At 40.8% G+C, this 19741-nt stretch overlaps 2 protein-coding genes across 2 annotated transcripts; both read left to right on the top strand.

Annotated features, from left to right (window-relative positions):
* The first annotated feature begins 2958 nt into the window (after positions 1-2958).
* Positions 2959-8495, top strand: LOC134450449 ((Lyso)-N-acylphosphatidylethanolamine lipase-like). Its single transcript, XM_063200291.1, has 8 exons — positions 2959-3293; positions 4170-4255; positions 4414-4518; positions 4788-5076; positions 6442-6605; positions 6859-6970; positions 7682-7868; positions 8119-8495. The coding sequence occupies exons 1-8, from the start codon at positions 3271-3273 to the stop codon at positions 8209-8211; spliced, it is 1059 nt and encodes a 352-aa protein (XP_063056361.1). The 5' UTR covers positions 2959-3270; the 3' UTR covers positions 8212-8495.
* A 3798-nt stretch (positions 8496-12293) lies between these two features.
* On the top strand, positions 12294-15924 carry LOC134451586 (hemagglutinin/amebocyte aggregation factor-like). The gene is made up of 7 exons (XM_063202092.1): positions 12294-12342; positions 13003-13107; positions 13266-13316; positions 13522-13627; positions 14449-14637; positions 15004-15156; positions 15825-15924. The coding sequence occupies exons 1-7, from the start codon at positions 12294-12296 to the stop codon at positions 15883-15885; spliced, it is 714 nt and encodes a 237-aa protein (XP_063058162.1). The 3' UTR covers positions 15886-15924.
* The last annotated feature ends 3817 nt before the right edge of the window (positions 15925-19741 follow it).

The following is a 19741-nucleotide window of genomic DNA, read 5'->3' on the forward strand; positions in this document are numbered from 1 at the left end:
TGCTATTTAGACATACCTAGGGATTACAAAAAACTTGGAATGATTACTATTGCAATTTGTCCCAGGTCAAACGCTAGATTGACTGGCCTACTTTAGTAAACATTGCGGTGACTCTTGAGCTTGTTGCAAACTGTAAGACACTTACAAATTGACTTTGCTGCCCTCTATGGGTTACCACATTAAGCAAGTTTGGAAAAGTAGAGCATGCGACAATTCGGCATTGAACCATTAAGAATATGTGATAACAAGTATACAATGTACTGTTTACAATGTACAGTAGACTGTTTTATGTTTGTTTGTTTCATCTTCTGTGATCTTAATGGCCTCAACCTGTTTTTTGACACTGACTAAGACTCACAAAATTATCATGATAATTTCAACAGAGCATCAGCCACCTTGTGCATGTGTTAATACTTTCCTATTGCATAATAAATGTAACGTAAGTGCTTCCTAACATTAAAAAGCTACCTACAGCAGTATGAAAGCACTGGAGCACCTGTTCAACAATCCTCTCCAAACACCACACCTTTATTGTTTGTTCCCAGCATCAAGTAGAGTAGGCCATTTCTTTTACTCAAGATTTTGTTTTTGAAATTTGACTATACCATACTGTATTTCATTTCATCAATTTCTCATACTGTAATACATTATATTTGTTTATATGTGAAAGAGACTCCACATAGCCATTCCATGTGTTATTTCAATTATGGTGCTTTAATAAGTAAAAATCAGCAACACTTTCTTCAGTAGCTCTTCAGTAAATCTCTCAAGTGCACTTAATTTCCATATTTGTTTTCAAAGCAAAGTGTGTGTGTGTGTGTCTGTGTGTGTGTCTGTGTGTGTGTCTGTGTGTGTGTCTGTGTGTGTGTCTGTGTGTGTGTCTGTGTGTGTGTCTGTGTGTGTGTCTGTGTGTGTGTCTGTGTGTGTGTCTGTGCGTGTCTGTGTGGTAGGGGTAGGTCTAGTGGAATTTGGTCCCAGAGTCTTAAAAGATGCATCCCGTCTGCTGCACACCTCAATGTAGACAGCTGACAGCTGCATTCTTGGTTGTTTGGAGCCTGGCCCAGCTGTGATGACTATGGGTCTGGCAGGGTCTTCTCAGCCGATGAAGTTCATGACCACCAGGTGAAGCACTGTGTGGGCGAAGAGGAAGTCAGCAAAGGCCCTCTCCGGAGAAATGGTCAGGAAGTCGCCTTTGTTTTCCGGGTTGATCTGTATCCTTAAGCACACTGGGAGAAAAAAATCAAAGCTACAATGGTCAAGAAGTTTACTTAGTTGAAAAGTTTAAATAAATAACAGAGCTAGATAGATATATTGTGCAGAGCCCAATGCCATGTTCATAGGAAAAATGAGTCATTCTAAGCAGATAGCCTACTTTGGGGCCCAACTGGATTGGAATGAAACTTGGCATGCCTTTTGGTATGATGAGCTAGAACCGCAAAACTGCATTTACATATGACTACTAAGTCTGAATTACTCCATACAGCCTCTCATAAACAAATTAGGTAACATAGAAATGGTTTTGACGTTGTTTGGAAGCTCTTTTCGGACTCTTTCCAAATGATGGGTTACAACAACATTGTGAAATATTACAATATTTAGTATTGTAAGTATAATATAATATCATTAACATTTACATAAAATGTGGTGTTTGGTTCTTGAGTCACTGCAGAGACTTTGGGGTGAAATAAGTTGTAGAAGTTAGTTTAATATTATTGAGAAGAGTAGGCCTACTGACACTGCCCTGGGCAACCTCGCATGGGGACCCACGTTCTAATGCTGCCTAGGTCATTTCCCAAGTCATATCGTCTCTTTCGAACATTTACTTCCGCACACAGTTCCATTAATCCTGTCGGCCCAGAAAATGTTTCTTAGGGAATGATACAAATCGAAACGTTTCACTTTCTGTCCATCTTGCCACGACATCTGCCACAGTTGTGTAGCAAAATGCTTTCCACAAAGGGTCGTGGCGAAAACGTATGGNGCTGTCGTGCCGAAAAGTGAGTGCCTGCCAGAATACGAGTGCCCTCATTGAAACCAATGGAAACCAATGACCAATTTTTCAGACATTTGTTACCCATTTTTGCAGATAAATCCGACACAATTTAAGATAGAAAGCCTATCAATAAAGAATCTACATTCCTTCTGGAAGTATAACAAAGAACTGGTTACAATTTCAGTATTATTTCCATAAAAGAATTGAAGAATTGTCATAACAAATGTTACAGTTTCATTGAAATAGCTCATATTAAGTGGAGGACGAGTAATGTTTCATAAGCATATTTTAGTTCATAAATTATGTAATTCATTCTGCAAAAATGTGTATAATTTTCTCTCAAAAAATGTCATTGGTTTCAATGAGGGCACTCGTGTTCTGGCAGGCACTCACTTTTCGGCACGACAGGTGTCACAGAGCATTGAACTAATACTTGTCATAATGGGATAGTATTAGAGGCAGAGATAGTAGGCCTCTATGCAAAACAAAAATATGAAGCATACTGTCTTGCCGTCGGCTACCAAAGACGGCTAACAAACAGCTAACCCTAATTCTCAGTCTCATTACAATACAATCACAACATTATAAATATCGTTCAGTTTCACACTGCGAACCTAACTGGACGAACTACACAAGACAATGAAAGACCTTCACCTGCGAGAATGAACGATCCAACGCACGATATGAAGCCGGAGAGAAAGCTATTGAATGGGAAAGTGCCGACCAGCAAGATATACAGAAACTGCAATGCCCCGGTTAGCAGAATGTAAAGCAGGTATGCATCAACAACCTTTAGTTTGGTCGAGGTGCTACTCGCATACTCGCTCAGAAAACGAGAAATCACGGATATTACTGAGTTAGACATATTTAATTACACACAGGGACACGTCTGTCCAAAAGAAAAAATACAGCAGACGCTCTGATATGACGTATCATTGTGCAACACAAAAAGTCTCCCGGGTAGGAGACAGGTGACTGTCTTAAACGGTCCAGTCACGACAGTTTCCCTCTTAGGAAAATAGTTAAAAATCGCACGAGACTGAACAGTTGAAGAGAAATTCAGGATTTACTTTATTTATGGTTAAATTGTTGCTGTGTTTTCTTGCAATTAACCCGCTGGTGTATTTTCCTGGAAAAACATGGCAATTCTTGTAATCAGCTGATTCTGTCGCGCCAGTGTTACAAAACATGCCTTTGACAGATCATAACATGAAACCCCTCGTCAAAGCTTAGCTTGTCCTTCTGTCGTCTCATTGTTTGTATGTCAGGGAGTAAATATGCAGGACGAGTCGGAGTCCAAGTAAGTTTTTCATTGCATGACATGAGCTACCGTATTCGTTTTCAAAACTCGCTGTACAAATAGGCAACAACAAGAGGAGATTGCGAAACACGCGATGGGGCTTGGGGTTGTCGTGCTGTCGTGCCGAAAAGCGAGTGCCTGCCAGAATCTAAGTGCCCTCATTGAAACCAATGACCAATTTTTTTGATATTTTTTACCCATTTTTGCAGATAAATCTGACACAATTTAAGATGGAAAGCCTATCAATAAAGCATCTGCATTCCTTCTGGAAGTATTACAAAGAACTGGTTACAATTTCGGTATTATTTCCATAAAAGAATCGAAGAATTGTCATAACAAATGTTACAGTTTCATTCAAATAGCTCATATTAAGTGGAGGACGAGTAATGTTTCATAAGCATATTTTTAGTTAATAAATTATGTAATTCATTCTGCTAAAATGTGTATAATTGTCTCTCAAAAAATTGTCATTGGTTTCAATGAGGGCACTCAGATTCTGGCAGGCACTCGCTTTTCGGCACGACAGCGTCTCTGTGCTGCAGGGCTGTTCGTTAGTTCTATTCAGCATTTACTGACCATGGCGACCTACTACCCAGGATTCCTGCCCCATAAGATCTACAGTGATTTAAGTGGCTTTGTATAGTCTGAATTATATTATATCATGTTTTTAAATGTTTATATTTTATTATTTAAGTGTGTGTGTGTGTGTGTGTGTGTGTGTGTGTGTGTGTGTGTGTGTGTGTGTGTGTGTGTGTGCGGTGCACGGTGTGGCTGTGCTGTGGGTTCCCTTGCTCTACAATTAAAGTGTGTGTGTGTGTGTGTGTGTGTGTGTGTGTGTGTGTATGTGCATGCGCGCATGCGTGCTCTCTTCCCCAGGTCTGAGTCTAGCTGGGCCTGGTGGCCCTCATGGCGTCCAACGTCAGTTCACCAGCTGAAGGATGCAGAGACCAAGATCCTTGACTGTGAGTAGATCGATGGATGGATGCACAGATATGTAGTGATCTAGTTTAGTGAATGACACTTTTCAGAGACTACCATAGACACAACCAGGTAAATTCCACTAGGGGCTGAAGGGGGGCGCCCTTTGCTCATTGGTTGTGATCCTTTTTTACACGTGCAGGTGTGCAGAATGACCTGTGGGCCCGCTTCGTGTCTCTGCCTACGCAGGCTAAAATCTGGACCGTCTCCGTCACTCAGAAGACTGCCCAAGGACCTTCCACACCAGGTGAAGACACTATTCTTTTTGTCTATTCTAATGTCTGTCCTACTGCTAAGTCTTCTACTACTACCAGTAGTAGCAGCCTACTATTACTACTAATGTTTAAATGTCTATTCTATTACAGCTACTACTACTACTGTTTATATTTTTATTCTACTACTACTATGACTATACTTTGTTTTCCTGATGACATGATCTGATGATGATGATGATGATGACGACGACGACGACGACGACGATGATGATGAATATTACTTGGGTTGTTCTCCACTCAGGGTCTCAGACGCCTTTGGTGTTGGTGCATGGGCTATGTGGCGGAGTGGGCTTGTGGATACGTAATCTGGACCCGCTGTGCCGCTCCCGTCCTGTGCTGGCCTTTGATGTGCTGGGCTTTGGTCGCAGCTCCCGCCCTCGATTCCCCTCTGACCCCTCACAGGCTGAGCAGCTGTCCGTCGACTCCATAGAGCACTGGAGGCAGGCCTTGGGCCTGGAGAGCATGATACTATTGGGCCACAGTCTGGGTGGTTACCTGGCAACATCTTATGCCATTCAGCACCCAAAGAGGTGAGAGTAGATTTTTTTTGCTTGTTTATGAAATGACAGATTAAAAACTCTCTGCTCAGCAATGTTTAGCTTGCTACTGTTTTCTACATAAGTAGTGAAATCAGATACAAGAGGAGACCTGTTATTATAAAAGAGTTCAATATCCACCTTTATATTTTTTTCCTTACAGTACATCGATAAATCTTTTTTAATCCCAACTCTGACTAATTGCTGGTTGATCACCTCCTTAAGCATGTAGCACTGCCACCAGTCTGACAGGGACATTTTGGCTAATGCATTCCATGGCATGGGTAGAAGTCCTATTTTCCCCAATTGATTTGCCACCCATCCAGGGCGAAGCTCCTTAAAGCTATGTAATGCCTTACAAAAATAAACCTTTATACCTCAGTATATAGACATGATCATGTTTGTATCTACAGACACTCTGATCAGCTGGGTTCGAAAGCATTCACAACATGACAGGGAAGGACAAGAAGTACTTTTATGACACTAGGGGGTGCTCAAAGTTGCTTGGTTCGCCTGTAGCCTCTTTGAGCAGATGGGGTCGCTGGTGGGCCTATTCACTATAGACCTCTTTAGAGTTTGTAAACCGGTATGATGTAATTTGGCTGCGTACGTACCGCTGCCTCAAAATCGTCCATGCTCCGTTCACTTGTACAGAGACTCGACAGGTGTTTTTTCCGAAATAAGATAACGGATGCTCGCGCTAACCTCAGATATGCAGTGGGCACCACGGACACGGGTATTCCTGGCGATGTCATCAGTCCAGTCAGTAGTTTAAGGTCTTGTAACAACAAACATCTCATATGCTTCTGGAACAGCCTCTTCCCTCTCAAAATAGCATAACAAGTGTACTTTTCGGAATCTCTCTTTTTTATCAACGTACACGCTTCAGAACGGCAGTTTTTCTCTCTTTAGTGTCTGCACTGTCACCCAGTATTAAATACAGAATCACCACTCCCGATTTTACCCATGCCTGCAGTTCTCCTAGTGGCCGCTGTTGAGATACGGCTCTGAGTGCAGCAGCCCGTTCTTTCTAAATGCAGAGCCGTATGTCTGAATGGAGTCGTACCACCCAGAAAAGTGGAGTCTCTCGTAATATCCTTCCAATATCTCTGGTGTGGTTGAGTCGACGATGCGCACGCATTCATGAGCACGTCGACTCTGAACGGGTCTATTCGCTGAATATACTCATCATGACATCATGACAACATTGCTATGACATTACTGAGAGAACTTACGTGCAAGACATAGCCATTACAAATTTGGTGACTATAAGGTTATATCATAGGCTCTGCACTAAGGGGTTAAGGCTTAAACTCATGCTTCTGGTGACAGTGTAACAGTGCCACCTTTACCATCCAGGGTGAAGCACCTGATCTTGGTGGACCCCTGGGGCTTCGAGCAGATGCCCGAGGATGGAATCTCACCCGCGACCAGGGCAGGATGCCCGTACTGGGTAGAGTCCCTCGTCTCTGTGGCCGCCCGCTTTAACCCACTGGCTGTGATGCGCGTTGCTGGTCCCTGGGGTATGTAACCCTATACTAGATGGTATGGGGTAATATATATAATAATATATAGAGGATCTAGTAAACTTAAAATCACTGAATTGTTGTTGATAACAACATTGAAGTAGCTTTTTGATTGAGATTACTTGGGTAAAATACTATTTAATTATAATTATTATTATGTTTAACAGATTTTTGCAATGGCTTTATGCAATGGTTTTTGCACCTGTACTCATCATGTTTGAATTCTGTGCTTGACTGACTCTCACATCAGGTCCAAAGCTGATCCACAGGTTCAGGCCTGACATTCAGAGAAAGTTTGAAGACCTATTTGATGATGAGACCATGACACAGTACATATATCACTGCAACGCACAGAAGCCAAGGTAGGCCAAAGACATGCAGTAATTCTTCTGAAAAATGCTCAGCCTTGAATTGTCCAAGATAGGCCAAAGACTTACGCCAGTGACACATGCATGTAAATTTGGCCAAGCGAAGTGAACTTCGCCATTCATTCCTTTGAGGGATGCGAAGGCAAGTGAACAGGAGCAAAGCAACCCGGAGACTAAGTTTAATATTATGTAAAAGAGGAATATTAAATGAATGAGGAGCGAATTTTGCCTGCGCCAGCCAATCAAATCAACAACATAAAATGTATGTTATGTTAATTTATTTTATTTAAACAAAACATTTAATGTTTCATTCCATTTGATTCACTCCGATGACCTGTTGACGGTTGAGCTGTCAGAAAGGAACACTGAATTTTCTTCACCTCTCTTTGCTTCGCTCATTTCGTCTGCATGTGCCCCTTGTGTAATGCATCTTTTCGATACAAAACCTGGCTGTGTGGTACTGTGTTTCGTCAAGCTGAATGGTGGTGTTGAGTCAATTTGATTGTAGACCTTCACAGCACATATTCCACTGCAATGCACAGAGCCCAAGTTATTCCAAATGTATACTCCGTAGCTATTCTGAACTTGGAACATTCTCAAAGCACATTTTTCCCTATTGGTCTGAAGTATTTGTACACTTCGTTTGAGAATGTAGTGATTTGTAATGTATTGTAAAAAGAGATCTGAGTGTGATGTCTTCCGCAGTGGAGAGGAGGCTTTCAGGGTGATGTCAGACTCCCTGATCTGGGCCAAGCGTCCCATGCTGGAGCGGGTCCACCTGCTGCCCCCTGGCCTACCTGTCACGCTGGTGTTTGGGGCACGCTCGTGGATGGACAGCGCAACAGGAAACGAGGTTGCTAAACAGAGACCCTCCAGCTACACACACACGGTGGTAAGTCAAATACTGAAAAATGAAAACAAACACATTGTGGTAAGTCACACAGCCTTATAGTACAACTTATACAAAGACACATTGCACTCAAACGTGCATGCACGCACACACACACACACATGAGCGCATGCGCGCATGCACACACACACACACACCTAAGCAACAAAGGGAAAAAAGAAAACATTATAAATATATTATCAATAAAGTGTTTCTTGTTTACTGTGTTCTCCATCCTCTTCTCATGATGCAGGTGGTCAAAGAAGCATCGCATCATGTCTACGCCGATCAGCCTGCCGAGTTCAACAGAGTGGTGCAACACATCTGTGACAGTGTGGTAGATTAACTGTGTGTGTGTGTGTGTGTGTGTTTGTGTGTGTGTGTGGGTGTGGGTGTGGGTGTGTGTGTGTGTGTGTGTGTGTGTGTGTGTTTGTGTGTGTGTGTGGGTGTGGGTGTGGGTGTGTGATTGAGATTTTGAGCGTGTACAGATGTAAAGTAATGTACAATTTTAAGTAAGGTTGTGTATAATTTGTTTTCATTCAGAGTATGAGTGAACTTGCCAAACATGTATCAAATGAATGTGTCAAATAGCAGGTCATTTATCTTCATTAAAGTGTATTACAATTTGTATTATTGCTTTGTATTTTATTGTACGTAGGATCACCACACTAAGAGAAAAGCTGAAAGGTAGGTCAAACTCAAATATTTAACTGAAAGAGACGTGAACAATGAGCTTATTTCCAGAAATGGTGAAGTGTTGCTTTAATTGTGGCATATCCCATCACATCTCTTGGTCACGCTGGTACTCTAATGCATACACTGCCTGGCCGAAAGAAAAAACACACACCATAACACTCAAATAACAAGATAATTAAAAGTAGGATCTTGTATTGATAGTAGAATTGGAACGCTCTATAGTTGAAGAGTTTCCGTTGCAGTGACTTAAACACCATATGCATTTTAATATTGGAAATGACTGTTCAGACGTCCTTTCATCTACTGCGTGTGTAAATTCTTATCAGTTGCAAAATGACTAAAACACAATTTTTTGACTTTTGCATTTTATTATTGGAAATGTCTGGTCAGACGTCCTTTCATGTAGTATGTATGAATTCTTACCATTCACATATTTTGAGAACATACTTTTAAAACCTGTATAAAAATGCATTTTGCATTGCAATGCAATGCCGAATACAAAAATGTAAATTTCCCCAAATGTTCCAAGATGGATACAAGTCATTATATCCCCGAAACGCGGAGCGTCGGGGATGTAATGGTTTTGCGTGCGCCGCCGCCGCGTAAGGTCTTTCGTGTTAACGCGATAACTTTTGAACGGATCTTTGGATTTGTCCCAGATTTTTTGGGTGAATGCTCTAGGGCAGGTTCATGAACTGATTCGAGTTTGGAGGTCAACACTTTCAAGATGGCTGAATTCAAGATGGCCGAATTTTTGTTTGGTCCATAACTTCTGACCGGGTGGATGGATTTGTCCCAGATTTGGTGTGTGAATGCTCTAGGGTAGGTTCATGAACTGCTTCGAGTTGGGAGGTCAACACTTTCAAGATGGCTGAATTCAAGAAGGCCGAATTTTTGTTTGGTCCATAACTTCTGACCGGGTGGATGGATTTGTCCCAGATTTGGTGTGTGAATGCTCTAGGGTAGGTTCATAAACTGATTCGAGTTTGGAGGTCAACACTTTCAAGATGGCTGAATTCAAGATGGCCGAATTATTGTTTGGTCCATAACTTCTGACCGGGTGGATGGATTTGTCCCAGATTTGGTGTGTGAATGCTCTAGGGTAGGTTCATGAACTGATTCGAGTTTGGAGGTCAACACTTTCAAGATGGCTGAATTCAAGATGGCCGAATTATTGTTTGGCCCATAACTACTGACCGGGTGGATGGATTTGTCCCAGATTTTGTGTGTGAATGCTCTAGGGTAGGTTCATGAACTGATTCGAGTTTGGAAGACAACACTTTCAAAATGGCGGAATTTTCATTTGGCCCATAACTTCTGACTGGGTGGATTGATTTGCCCGGTAACACCTTATTTTAATGGTTCACCATTTCAGTGAATATACCATATTAGGTACAGTGTAATAACCAATGTAACAATATTTAATACCATGTAATACTAGTGTAATACCAGTGTAACAATATGCAATATCAGGTACAGTGTAATAACGAGTGTAACAGTATGCAATACCATGTAATACCACTTACGCACAAACACATGATGTAAGTAAAAAAAATGGCGGTGTTACACTGGTATTACATTGTATTAAATATTGTTACACTGGTTATTACACATTACAATGTGGTATATCCACTGAACCATTAAAACAGTATTACTATTTGCCCCATTTTTTGCTTCATTTTCACAATAGTCGTTTGGTTTTAAGCCTATGCACGTCATGTCACGTCTGTATGTATCATATACGTTTACGAAATGGTGGACGGGAGTGGTAGGAATGATGGGGGACTGGAAGCGTCACGTTTCGGGGATATACCTTAAGCAGTCGAAGGCGACTGCACAGGCAGTCTAGTTTTCCAATGAAGTTCTTCAACTACACAAATAGTTATTTGACCGGCCTCTGAGATGTGACAAGACTTCTGCAATTACACCACATAGAAGCCAGCATTGTTACTGGGAAACATGTCAGGAACATGTATAAGTAACTACTGACTTAAAAGGAAGTCCATGCATGTATTGTATGATGGCATTATCCTCTGGAGCATAAACATGTTAGAGATAATCAGGGTCCCTGGTCCAACCCCCACCTTTTAAATAGAAATGAAAGGGGCCTGAGTGCAGGGATGGCTTATGATTCCACAGGCCCCTGGTCCAGACAAGAAGAAAGCCCCCTCCCTCCCCTCAACGGGTATTGCTAGTTTACAAAACGATTCAGGGTTTCAGGCCAGATATGAGCGTCTATGCTGTTGGGCTTTTTGGGGGTTTGTCCGCAGAGAGAAAATTTGAAAATTAAGTTTTTAACATTGTGATTTTAACGAAATATTAAAAAGGAAATATAGAGGCTTGGGCTTCAGGTCCCCCTTGACTCTTTGCCCCCTGGGCCTGGGCCCGGTAGGCCCTAGCAGAGATCTGTGCCTGCCTGGGTGTTTTGGCTGCAGGTAATGGATAGCCAGGGGCTGGGCTAGGCTCTATTCCCAGTTCCCAGTGCTCCTGACATTTCGTGTTCATCAAAACAGTTCTTGAATCTTCTTTTTGTCCACTCAGTGTAGACGTGCGCGCGCACACACACATGCACACACGCGCACACACACACACACACACACACACACACACACACACACACACACACACACACACACACACACACACACACACACACACACACACACACACACACACACACACACACACACACACACACACACTCACCTACATGTACCTTGGGAATTTCACCAATAGACAACAGGCCGTGGGAACCTCAGAATAAAGGACAATTGAGTTAATCTCACTCAATGGAAAATGCCGTATCCTGTAGAAAACCTTAACCTATTGTGCTCATAACTGATAATATTCATTTTGGAATGTATAGTACAGTATATATACAGTACATATTACACATGCAGTGCAGATACAGTATATGTATAAACCGTCCCTTGAGCAGGTGGATGGCTTATATGAACTTTAAAACATGGGTGTTCTTCCATTGCGTGCTTACTCTATATTTTGATTCTTTTGTTCGGGACGATACATGAAGCCTGTGCTGCTGTTATCTCACTCCTGTTGTGGAACCTAAGCCACTACTGACTGGTCTGTTTCACATTGTGTGTGTGTGTGTGTGTGTGAGTGAGAGAGAGAGAGAGAGACAGAGAGAGAGAGAGAGAGGGAGAGAGAGAGAGAGAGGAGAGAGAGAGAGAGAGAGGAGAGAGAGAGAGAGAGAGAGAGAGAGAGAGAGAGAGAGAGAGAGAGAGAGAGAGAGAGAGAGAGAGAGAGAGAGAGAGAGAACTTCACAGAATACCTGTTTGTTAATTCAGGAATTCAGCACTATGTCAAGCTTTTGAAGTTATCTCGAGTTTCTTTTTTATTTTTTAATTTCACATATTTCATTTTTTTTCTTCCACCATTGTAACAGTGTCATCAGTGAGGGCGCAGCTAGTACTGTAATCAGATGATTAAACTGCACAGGACATTATTCTCCACAGCAAGAAGCGTGTAAGTAAGGCAAACTGAACTGCTAGTTAGAAGAAACCAAATCTAAAAAAGGATCCATTGACAAAGACAGCAAAGTTTGTCAGAGAAAATTGTCGCTGTTGGAGTAAGGTGTGTCCTGGTTGCAGGTGTATAAAAGACCATCTACAGACTGGAGAGACGACAGATTTCCCAGGTGTCTCTGTTGCTGAGTGAAGTCACTACCTGCGTCGGCTGAGTCGAGAATCTTCAGGGAGCACATTCATCACCATGACAACCTTCATCTTCTTTTTGATTGTGCTGCTCATGACAATGGCAGGTACAGTAATCCATTCTGACAAGGGCCACTTTGTCACTGCTATCTCTGTACATTATTGCATATCTATGCATTGACTCTATCTGCAGTAATGTACATCGAATCAATAATCATGACATCACTTTGCTGGTCTGTGCAGGAGTTTACACGAGCTTTGTGTTAATGAAATGTCATGTCTTCTATCTCATTGATTGTTTCTGATTCTCACCAAGGGTCCGCTCCAAACCAAAATGCAGTAGAACCAATCAGGATCGTAAGATTTTCAGAGATGTGAACTAGTAAAAATTTACCCTAATAGAGTAAGGAAAAATATGTCAAACGCGACAGTTGCTTCAGATAACAATGGCCGCTTGCATGGACTCACTCATCTACTCTGTAATTGACTCATTGACTCATTGTCTGCATTTTTTACTGTGTTTTTGAATCTGTGAGTAGTCAAAGTAGCACCTTGTTAAAAATGTCAGACACGTGTTTCTCCAATCACGTACAATGATTTTTGATAAAACCAACCACACCATCCCAGATCTACGCCTATGGCCCAGCTCCAGATGAATGCTCATAGAGCAAGGCGGAACCCATTCATCTGGCAAAAGTCAGGTTAACTTTTCATCCTTTTGCTCATAATAATATTTCTCCTCTGCATATTTTTTATATTAAACACAGCAACCACCTCAGCCAAGGCATTGGCTCCCTATAGCACGAATGGCACTGTGGATTTGGAGAAACTTTCTCAGATTATTGAAGAACTGGCCCGTAGACCTTACTATGGTATGAAATTACTTTATTTGAAGATATGTTCATAAGAGATTTTGATTCAGTGTATTAAAGAGGAATGATGTGTACATATTAAAGGATTACTATCATAAAAATCTCTCTGTTTTATGTAAGCTGAAACCTTAATTTGTGTTTTTGTGCTGTGTGAGCAGAGGGTCCGTATGAAGTGGTGTTTGATGGGCCAGCCTCCACTAATAGCACAGGTATGATCCAACAATCACAACATTATTTAGGACTATAGGAAAAGAGTATTGAGTAGAGCAAGAGGGCTATGAGTGGGTAGGGGGTCATGGATGGCCTTTAAAAAAACATGACTTGATAAATGCGTAACTAACCATTTGTTAATATAACTAATGCCAAATAGTTTATCTTATTATTAAATGTTGCCAAAATAATCTATTTCTCCAGATGTGTCTAGCTCTGAGGGAAAGAGAGCCAAGAGGTTTGCCAATGACTTTGATAGGGATCTGCTCTTCATCTGCCCCTATGGACAGACTTTCTCCAGTATCTCCAGGTAAGCTGTGTCCACACATTAATGGAAATATATTGTTAGTGTATCTTTGGCCTTCTGTATAGATGTGGTTAGCTGTGGTAGTTGTGAGGCTTGCACAGACTATATCCATAATTGCTTGGCTGTTCAGTGTATTGCTCTCATTCTCATAGGCCCACCATATATTGCCAAAAGTATTTGCTAGCTGCTTCGAGCTACATATGACCTTACCTGTAGTCCCTTTCCTAACCCATAGAGTTCAATATCCTTGCTTTGTGCACTGGTGCACAGTCATGTTGGAAGAGGAACATGTGTGCGCTCTGTTCCCACAATGTTGGGAGCATTGTCCAAAAATGTTTTGGTATCCTGATGCGTTATGCCTGATGCTTGGAGACTGAGAGCCAGGCCTCTTCAACCAACATCAGTGTGTGTCCTCACCAATGTGCTTTTGGAAGAATGGTCAAAAAATCCTTTAAACACACTCCTCAGTCCTCAACCTTGTGGACAGCCTTCCCACATTAGTTGAAGCTATAATGTTTGCAGAAGTTGGACTATCTATTAAATCCAATGGGTTAGCAATGGGATTGCAGTAGGGCTGTTACGATTAATCGACTAATCGTGACTAATCAACTATAAACACGAGTCTGTAAGAATTTTCATAGTTGACTAATCGTTTAATTTAATTCAATGCTTTTTTAACTTACTTTTTTAATGCTTTATTACTTTATTGAAACCTAAAATTGCCCAGCACGTATGAATTGGACGGTATGTGAATCAAGACAGATTAGTGCATGCTTTTGGTAATATATAGTGTATTTAACGGTCTTCTGGACAAATGCTTGCAGTTACCATAGTGACCACCATGGAGACAGGCGTTTCAGCATCACCTGTTCCCCAGTGATGTCGTCCTACACTGACTGTATTCAGACCAACTGGGTCAACAACTTTGATGAGGCCTTCACCTACACCTGTCCCAAGAACTTTGCCATCGCTGGAATGGGAAGTTTCCACAATAACAACCATGAGGACCGCCGGTAGTACAATGATAGGGTATTTCTGAGAGTATTTTTGAAAGTCAAGTAATAGGTAATAATAAACCATGAAAGAGGTAGGGGGTTATGTTGGCTTTAACACTGTAACTGCTTACTCTTGAGCTGTGTAGATAGGTACAGGGCCGGATTAAGATGGGCTGGCACCCCATAGGCTACAGTTTAACTGGGGCCCCCTCAAAAGGCAAATTATAAGTAAAAATTACATAGGCAGCATCATAATTCAAATGAACACATTTACAGAAAAAAAAATAAATGTGACATTTTTTAATATTCCATCTTTTCACTATTCCCCAGCTTTCTCATAAATCCCTGTTTCCCCCCTGCTTCTTGTCTCTGCTTTGACTGTAGGTTTCACTTTAGATGCTGCGGAGGTGCCACCTTGAGCTATTCTGACTGCATGTGGACGCCTTACGTGAACTGCTTTGACGAGTTCTTTGAGTGGCGGGTCCCCTTCCACAACCATCTTGCCGGAGTCTCGTCCTACCATGACAATTATCGAGAGTAAATGGCTTGATTATTATTTATTTCTTTACATTTTCTTTGGCATATTGAGAATTTTTCTTTTGTTTTCAGAACCACATACATTGTACTGAGTTTCCATCTGATAACAGTTATTATCAGTGTTGGGCAAGTTCAAAAAGTGTAATGCATTACTCATTACATGTTCCTGTCTTTTGAAAGCAATCCCTTAAATTTCAACATTACTATATTTAAAATGTATGGCATATTGGCATTGCACTATTTATGAATTACTTTTGTCACTGTCGCCAAAATATCTAAATATGGATCTGGCCATTTACAATGTAAATCAAACTTGTGAGTCATGACTCTTTGTTTCGGCAGCATGTAGACTAAAAAACAGCAGGTTCAGAAATAGCTTCTTTCCGACCCACCACACTGAACACCATTCAAATCCAGGTTACAGTAAAATGTAGGTTACTAACATTGTAACTAGTATATATTACAGCTTTCCCCCCTGTACATTACTGCGTTATAGCAAAAAAGTAATGCATTACATAAATTCATTTCTTTTCTAATGCGATATTCCCCAACACTGATTAATATCGACAAAATGTGACTTAGAGTTGCAAGCTGTCCATTTGGAACTACAAGGAGTATGTAAATGAAAACAGTGATGTATTTGTTTTTGTGTATTTCTTTTCCAATAGGGATCGTCGTTTCAGATTCTACATCTGCTCCTCTGCATCCATGTCTACATCTGCAGACTAATGGAGATGCCAAAGAAGGAAAGGAAAACCATCTCGGAGGAGTCACAGTTTTTCTTTAGCACCAACCTTCATCTTCAATTCAAACACAAAATGACATTACACTTAGCTGATGATTTTGTCCAAAGTGACTGACAAGTTCAAGGTGTTGGTTACAGTCCTACAGCAGTGTGGGGGTTAGGTGCCTAGCAGAGAGGGAGACTTCAACATGGATGAAATGAGATGATTTAATCTGCCACTTCCCAATTCCAAGACCACCTCTGTAACCATTGGGCAACGGTGTAATTAACAAGACCATGTGTTCAAAGTACTGAACAAGAGGTATTTACAAACCCCAACTCCGATGAAGTTGGGACGTTTGGTAAACAGTGAATAAAATCAAAATGCTATCATTTTCAAAACATTCAATCTATTCATTAGATGGAGAATAGTGAAAAGACAACATATTAAGTGTTAAAACCGAGAAAAAATATTGTTTTGGGGGACATATGTACTCATTTCTAATTTGATAAATCCAACACGTCTCAAAAGAGTTGGGACGGGGATCAGTGAAATTTAGTAAACATCCAAATAAGATAAAACAACAAAGAAGAACATTTCAAAATGAATTGTACTGACGGACAATATAGGTGTCCAGGTATAAGATCATCACAGAGAGGCTGAGTCCCTTTGATTTACCACGATTGAGTGTATATAAGACATATTTTTGTTAATAAAATCATTGTATAGGTTCATGACATCATGAAATATATATTGGCTGTAGTCTCACTCTAATTCCTGGAGTGCTAGAGCTATTGAAAATTGACCATATTAAGAATGCTTAATGCATGAAAATGATACAGGGGTTTAACATTCTCCTAAGCACCTGAGCTCACTTGAAATAGACCCAGAAGACATGGGAAACTGTCCTTTGCTTACAGAAGTCAGCAGAAGTTGTAGAAGTCCATTCTTTTTGACAATAATAGAGCATTGCACATCCTGTGCTACAGTGAAAATGGACCATCCAACTTGTGTTAGTGCTAGCTTCAAAAGTCAGCCTCCATGATGGCATGTGGATGCAGTAGTGATTGGTTAAGATGTTCTCACTCATCTGTAGAGTTAAATACAGTGCTGAATGGTATAAATGGGTTTTAAACAGCATGAAAAGCCACTCATGCATTATATTTTGAAGGGAGATCTTCGATTACTGCCACATAGTAAGGTCAAATTGCATTCTCTACTATGTTTTAACAGTTTGGCTCCATCATAAGGACCAGCAGGTGATAAAATGGTGGGTTTTTGGTCAAGACCTGTCACACTGTAAGCACTACAGAAAGGAAAACATTGCAAAACATGACAAGGAATACACCCACCATTTAAGCTGGTGAAATCATGTCCAAGATAGGAATTAACACTGTTTTTTAAATAAAATCATCTCATCGGTTAATGTATTTAACTGTTAAGTGTTGTCTTTTGTTTTATTTTTAGTCTTCCTCGACATTTGCTGCCATTTATTGTCCCCGTCCCAACTCTTTTGAGACGTGTTGGATTTATCAAATTAGAAATGAGTACATATGTCCCCCAAAACAATATTTTTTCTCGGTTTTAACACTTAATATGTTGTCTTTTCACTATTCTCCATCTAATGAATAGATTGAATGTTTTGAAAATGATAGCATTTTGATTTTATTCACTGTTTACCAAACGTCCCAACTTCATCGGAGTTGGGGTTTGTAGAAATGGAGGCTTTGTAATTTGATAGTGATGGATAGGGCAACAAATTAAATGTGTCCTTCACCAAATGTGCCAGGCTTCCTTCTAGTAATAGTTCACTGAACTTCATTCTGGGGTAGAGCATGCCTTCTAATGTAAAAGGTTGAGTGTTTTGGGCTACAACTGTTTAAAAGTTTTCTCTGGGGATTTCTGATCGGTTCCAGAAATTGTATGACACTTATACTTTGTAATATGATGCAGTTTGTCACCTAACCAAAAGTGCAAAAAGACTTACACAAGGTAGCCTACTTTGTGCACAAAGCCTTGTCTGCAATAGTGACAATGCATTGTAGGCGGATATTTTGTGCATACACATTGTGTATATGGAGGTAGATGATATCCTCAGTGGGAGAATGAGGTGTTGCATTGATGGTGTTAGTGACACCTGCTGGCAGGCTTAAAGTAGTAAATTTTTAAGAAGGCACATGTGCAAAGGTATCAAGGGTCTCAAAGTTACAAGTGTTCAATCAAGTGCAATAAATGCAATGGATGGGAACCAGGGTCTGTAGAAGGCTGACCAGTGGTAGAGGTGTGATGTGGGTGGAATATGTTGAAGTATTGTGTGCAGTCACTTTTAGTAGTGATAAAGAAATATGACACAACAGGGGATAAATGGGCTTTTTTGAAGTATAAAGTACATGGTACATTGGAAAATTGTGCTTTTTATTATTGTTGTTTTGTTGTAATTTTTGTTGCAGGATCGCTTTAACCACCTTAAACGCCTGAAGTGTTGTGTGTTATTGGAAGGAGCTTTATTTTCTTTCTTTGGACTGCATTGTATACACTGTGGTATATTGGGTATATTTTGTCAGACATTCTGTGATATTTGTCTTAAGAGGATAATTTTAAGAGATTATCAACCTTAGAGGTGGCAGCAGCAACCCAAAATAAAACTGTAAATACATAAGAGACTTCAACCAATTCCCACACTCAAGGAATACTTTTATGGAGGTGGAACGGTCATTGTTACACCATATTGAAGGCCTGCAATACGGGCCTACAAAAGATGTTCACATCGTCTTTTCTGTCATGCGCCAAAATAATTAAATCTTTGCCTTTGCCAAAACCTCTTTTCTCTTTGAATTAGAGGAAATGTAGGTTTTGTTCACCTTTATAATAAATGCTTCCAAACGGTTTCAGTAGTTTTAAAAAATCCCTGCTGTATTACCGAAGTCATGATAATTGTGAGCAAGGCTCTAAATTAACCTTTTCATCACCAGCCAAAACAGCTAGTAGATTCTAATACACACACTCACTATAATGTATCAATGTGGCTAGTAGGTTAGTATTTTCTACCAGCCAAACTGAAATGTCACCAGTATTTGGCCAGTTTTTGGCTGGTGATAATTTAGAGCCCTGATTGTGTGAATATGTAGGATATGTACAATCGTACAATCTCTTGAAGTCTCAACCCATGTGTGAAAATGTTCAACATACCATGTACCTCTTCGTCCACTTGCGCTCTCCAGTGGCGCAAGAGGAAACAACATGGAGCCACACCTCAGACTTGCATAGAAAAGGGAGAGAAAATAACTCCCTTGTACTAAATCAATGCCTTGTCTACAACACTAACATTATATTAGCTGTTGTTTTTGGCAGTCTACAGGGTCAAACTGGGCTGTCCAACTAGAAGCAGCACATTGCTGTGGTATCTGATGAAACAAGATTGAAGTGAAAGCCCATTGGGAAACTCCCAACTCCCATTGTCATTGTGACACAGCACTCCACAGCACACAAGTGCACACTGCACACAACGAAATTGCATTTATGCCTCACCCGTGCAAGGGGGCAGCCCTCTGATCGATGAAGATTAAGATTGATCAGTCTAAAACCAGACAATGTTAATTGATCATTTGACCCACAGCTGTATATGTTCACCCTTTCCAAAAACCACATCGATGTGGGTCAGCCTCAGTGCACACACGCGCGCACACACACACACACACACACACAGTTACAAAGACAGTCATAGTTTTGTTTCTGTTTTAATTACTGAACAGTAACAGTACAGTACTCTGAATTCCACTCCGCCTCGTACAGCTGATGCTAGAAGCATACTCTCCTCTCCAACAAACAATAGTACAAAATAGATCTCCAAAACCAAAATA

This window comes from Engraulis encrasicolus, chromosome 6 (assembly GCF_034702125.1).
Source record: "Engraulis encrasicolus isolate BLACKSEA-1 chromosome 6, IST_EnEncr_1.0, whole genome shotgun sequence".
In the NCBI taxonomy this organism is placed as follows: domain Eukaryota; kingdom Metazoa; phylum Chordata; class Actinopteri; order Clupeiformes; family Engraulidae; genus Engraulis; species Engraulis encrasicolus.

What these genes read in the sequence shown, in the direction of transcription:
- LOC134450449 (XM_063200291.1), top strand. Translation starts at nt 3,271, where the DNA reads ATGCAGGACGAGTCGGAGTCCAA. An exon ending in CAGGACGAGTCGGAGTCCAA is followed by an intron (nt 3,294 to 4,169) that starts GTAAGTTTTTCA and finishes TCTCTTCCCCAG; the next exon opens with GTCTGAGTCTAGCTGGGCCT. An exon ending in AGAGACCAAGATCCTTGACT is followed by an intron (nt 4,256 to 4,413) that starts GTGAGTAGATCG and finishes TTACACGTGCAG; the next exon opens with GTGTGCAGAATGACCTGTGG.
- LOC134451586 (XM_063202092.1), top strand. Translation starts at nt 12,294, where the DNA reads ATGACAACCTTCATCTTCTTTTTGATTGTGCTGCTCATGACAATGGCA. An exon ending in GCTGCTCATGACAATGGCAG is followed by an intron (nt 12,343 to 13,002) that starts GTACAGTAATCC and finishes TATTAAACACAG; the next exon opens with CAACCACCTCAGCCAAGGCA. An exon ending in GGCCCGTAGACCTTACTATG is followed by an intron (nt 13,108 to 13,265) that starts GTATGAAATTAC and finishes CTGTGTGAGCAG; the next exon opens with AGGGTCCGTATGAAGTGGTG.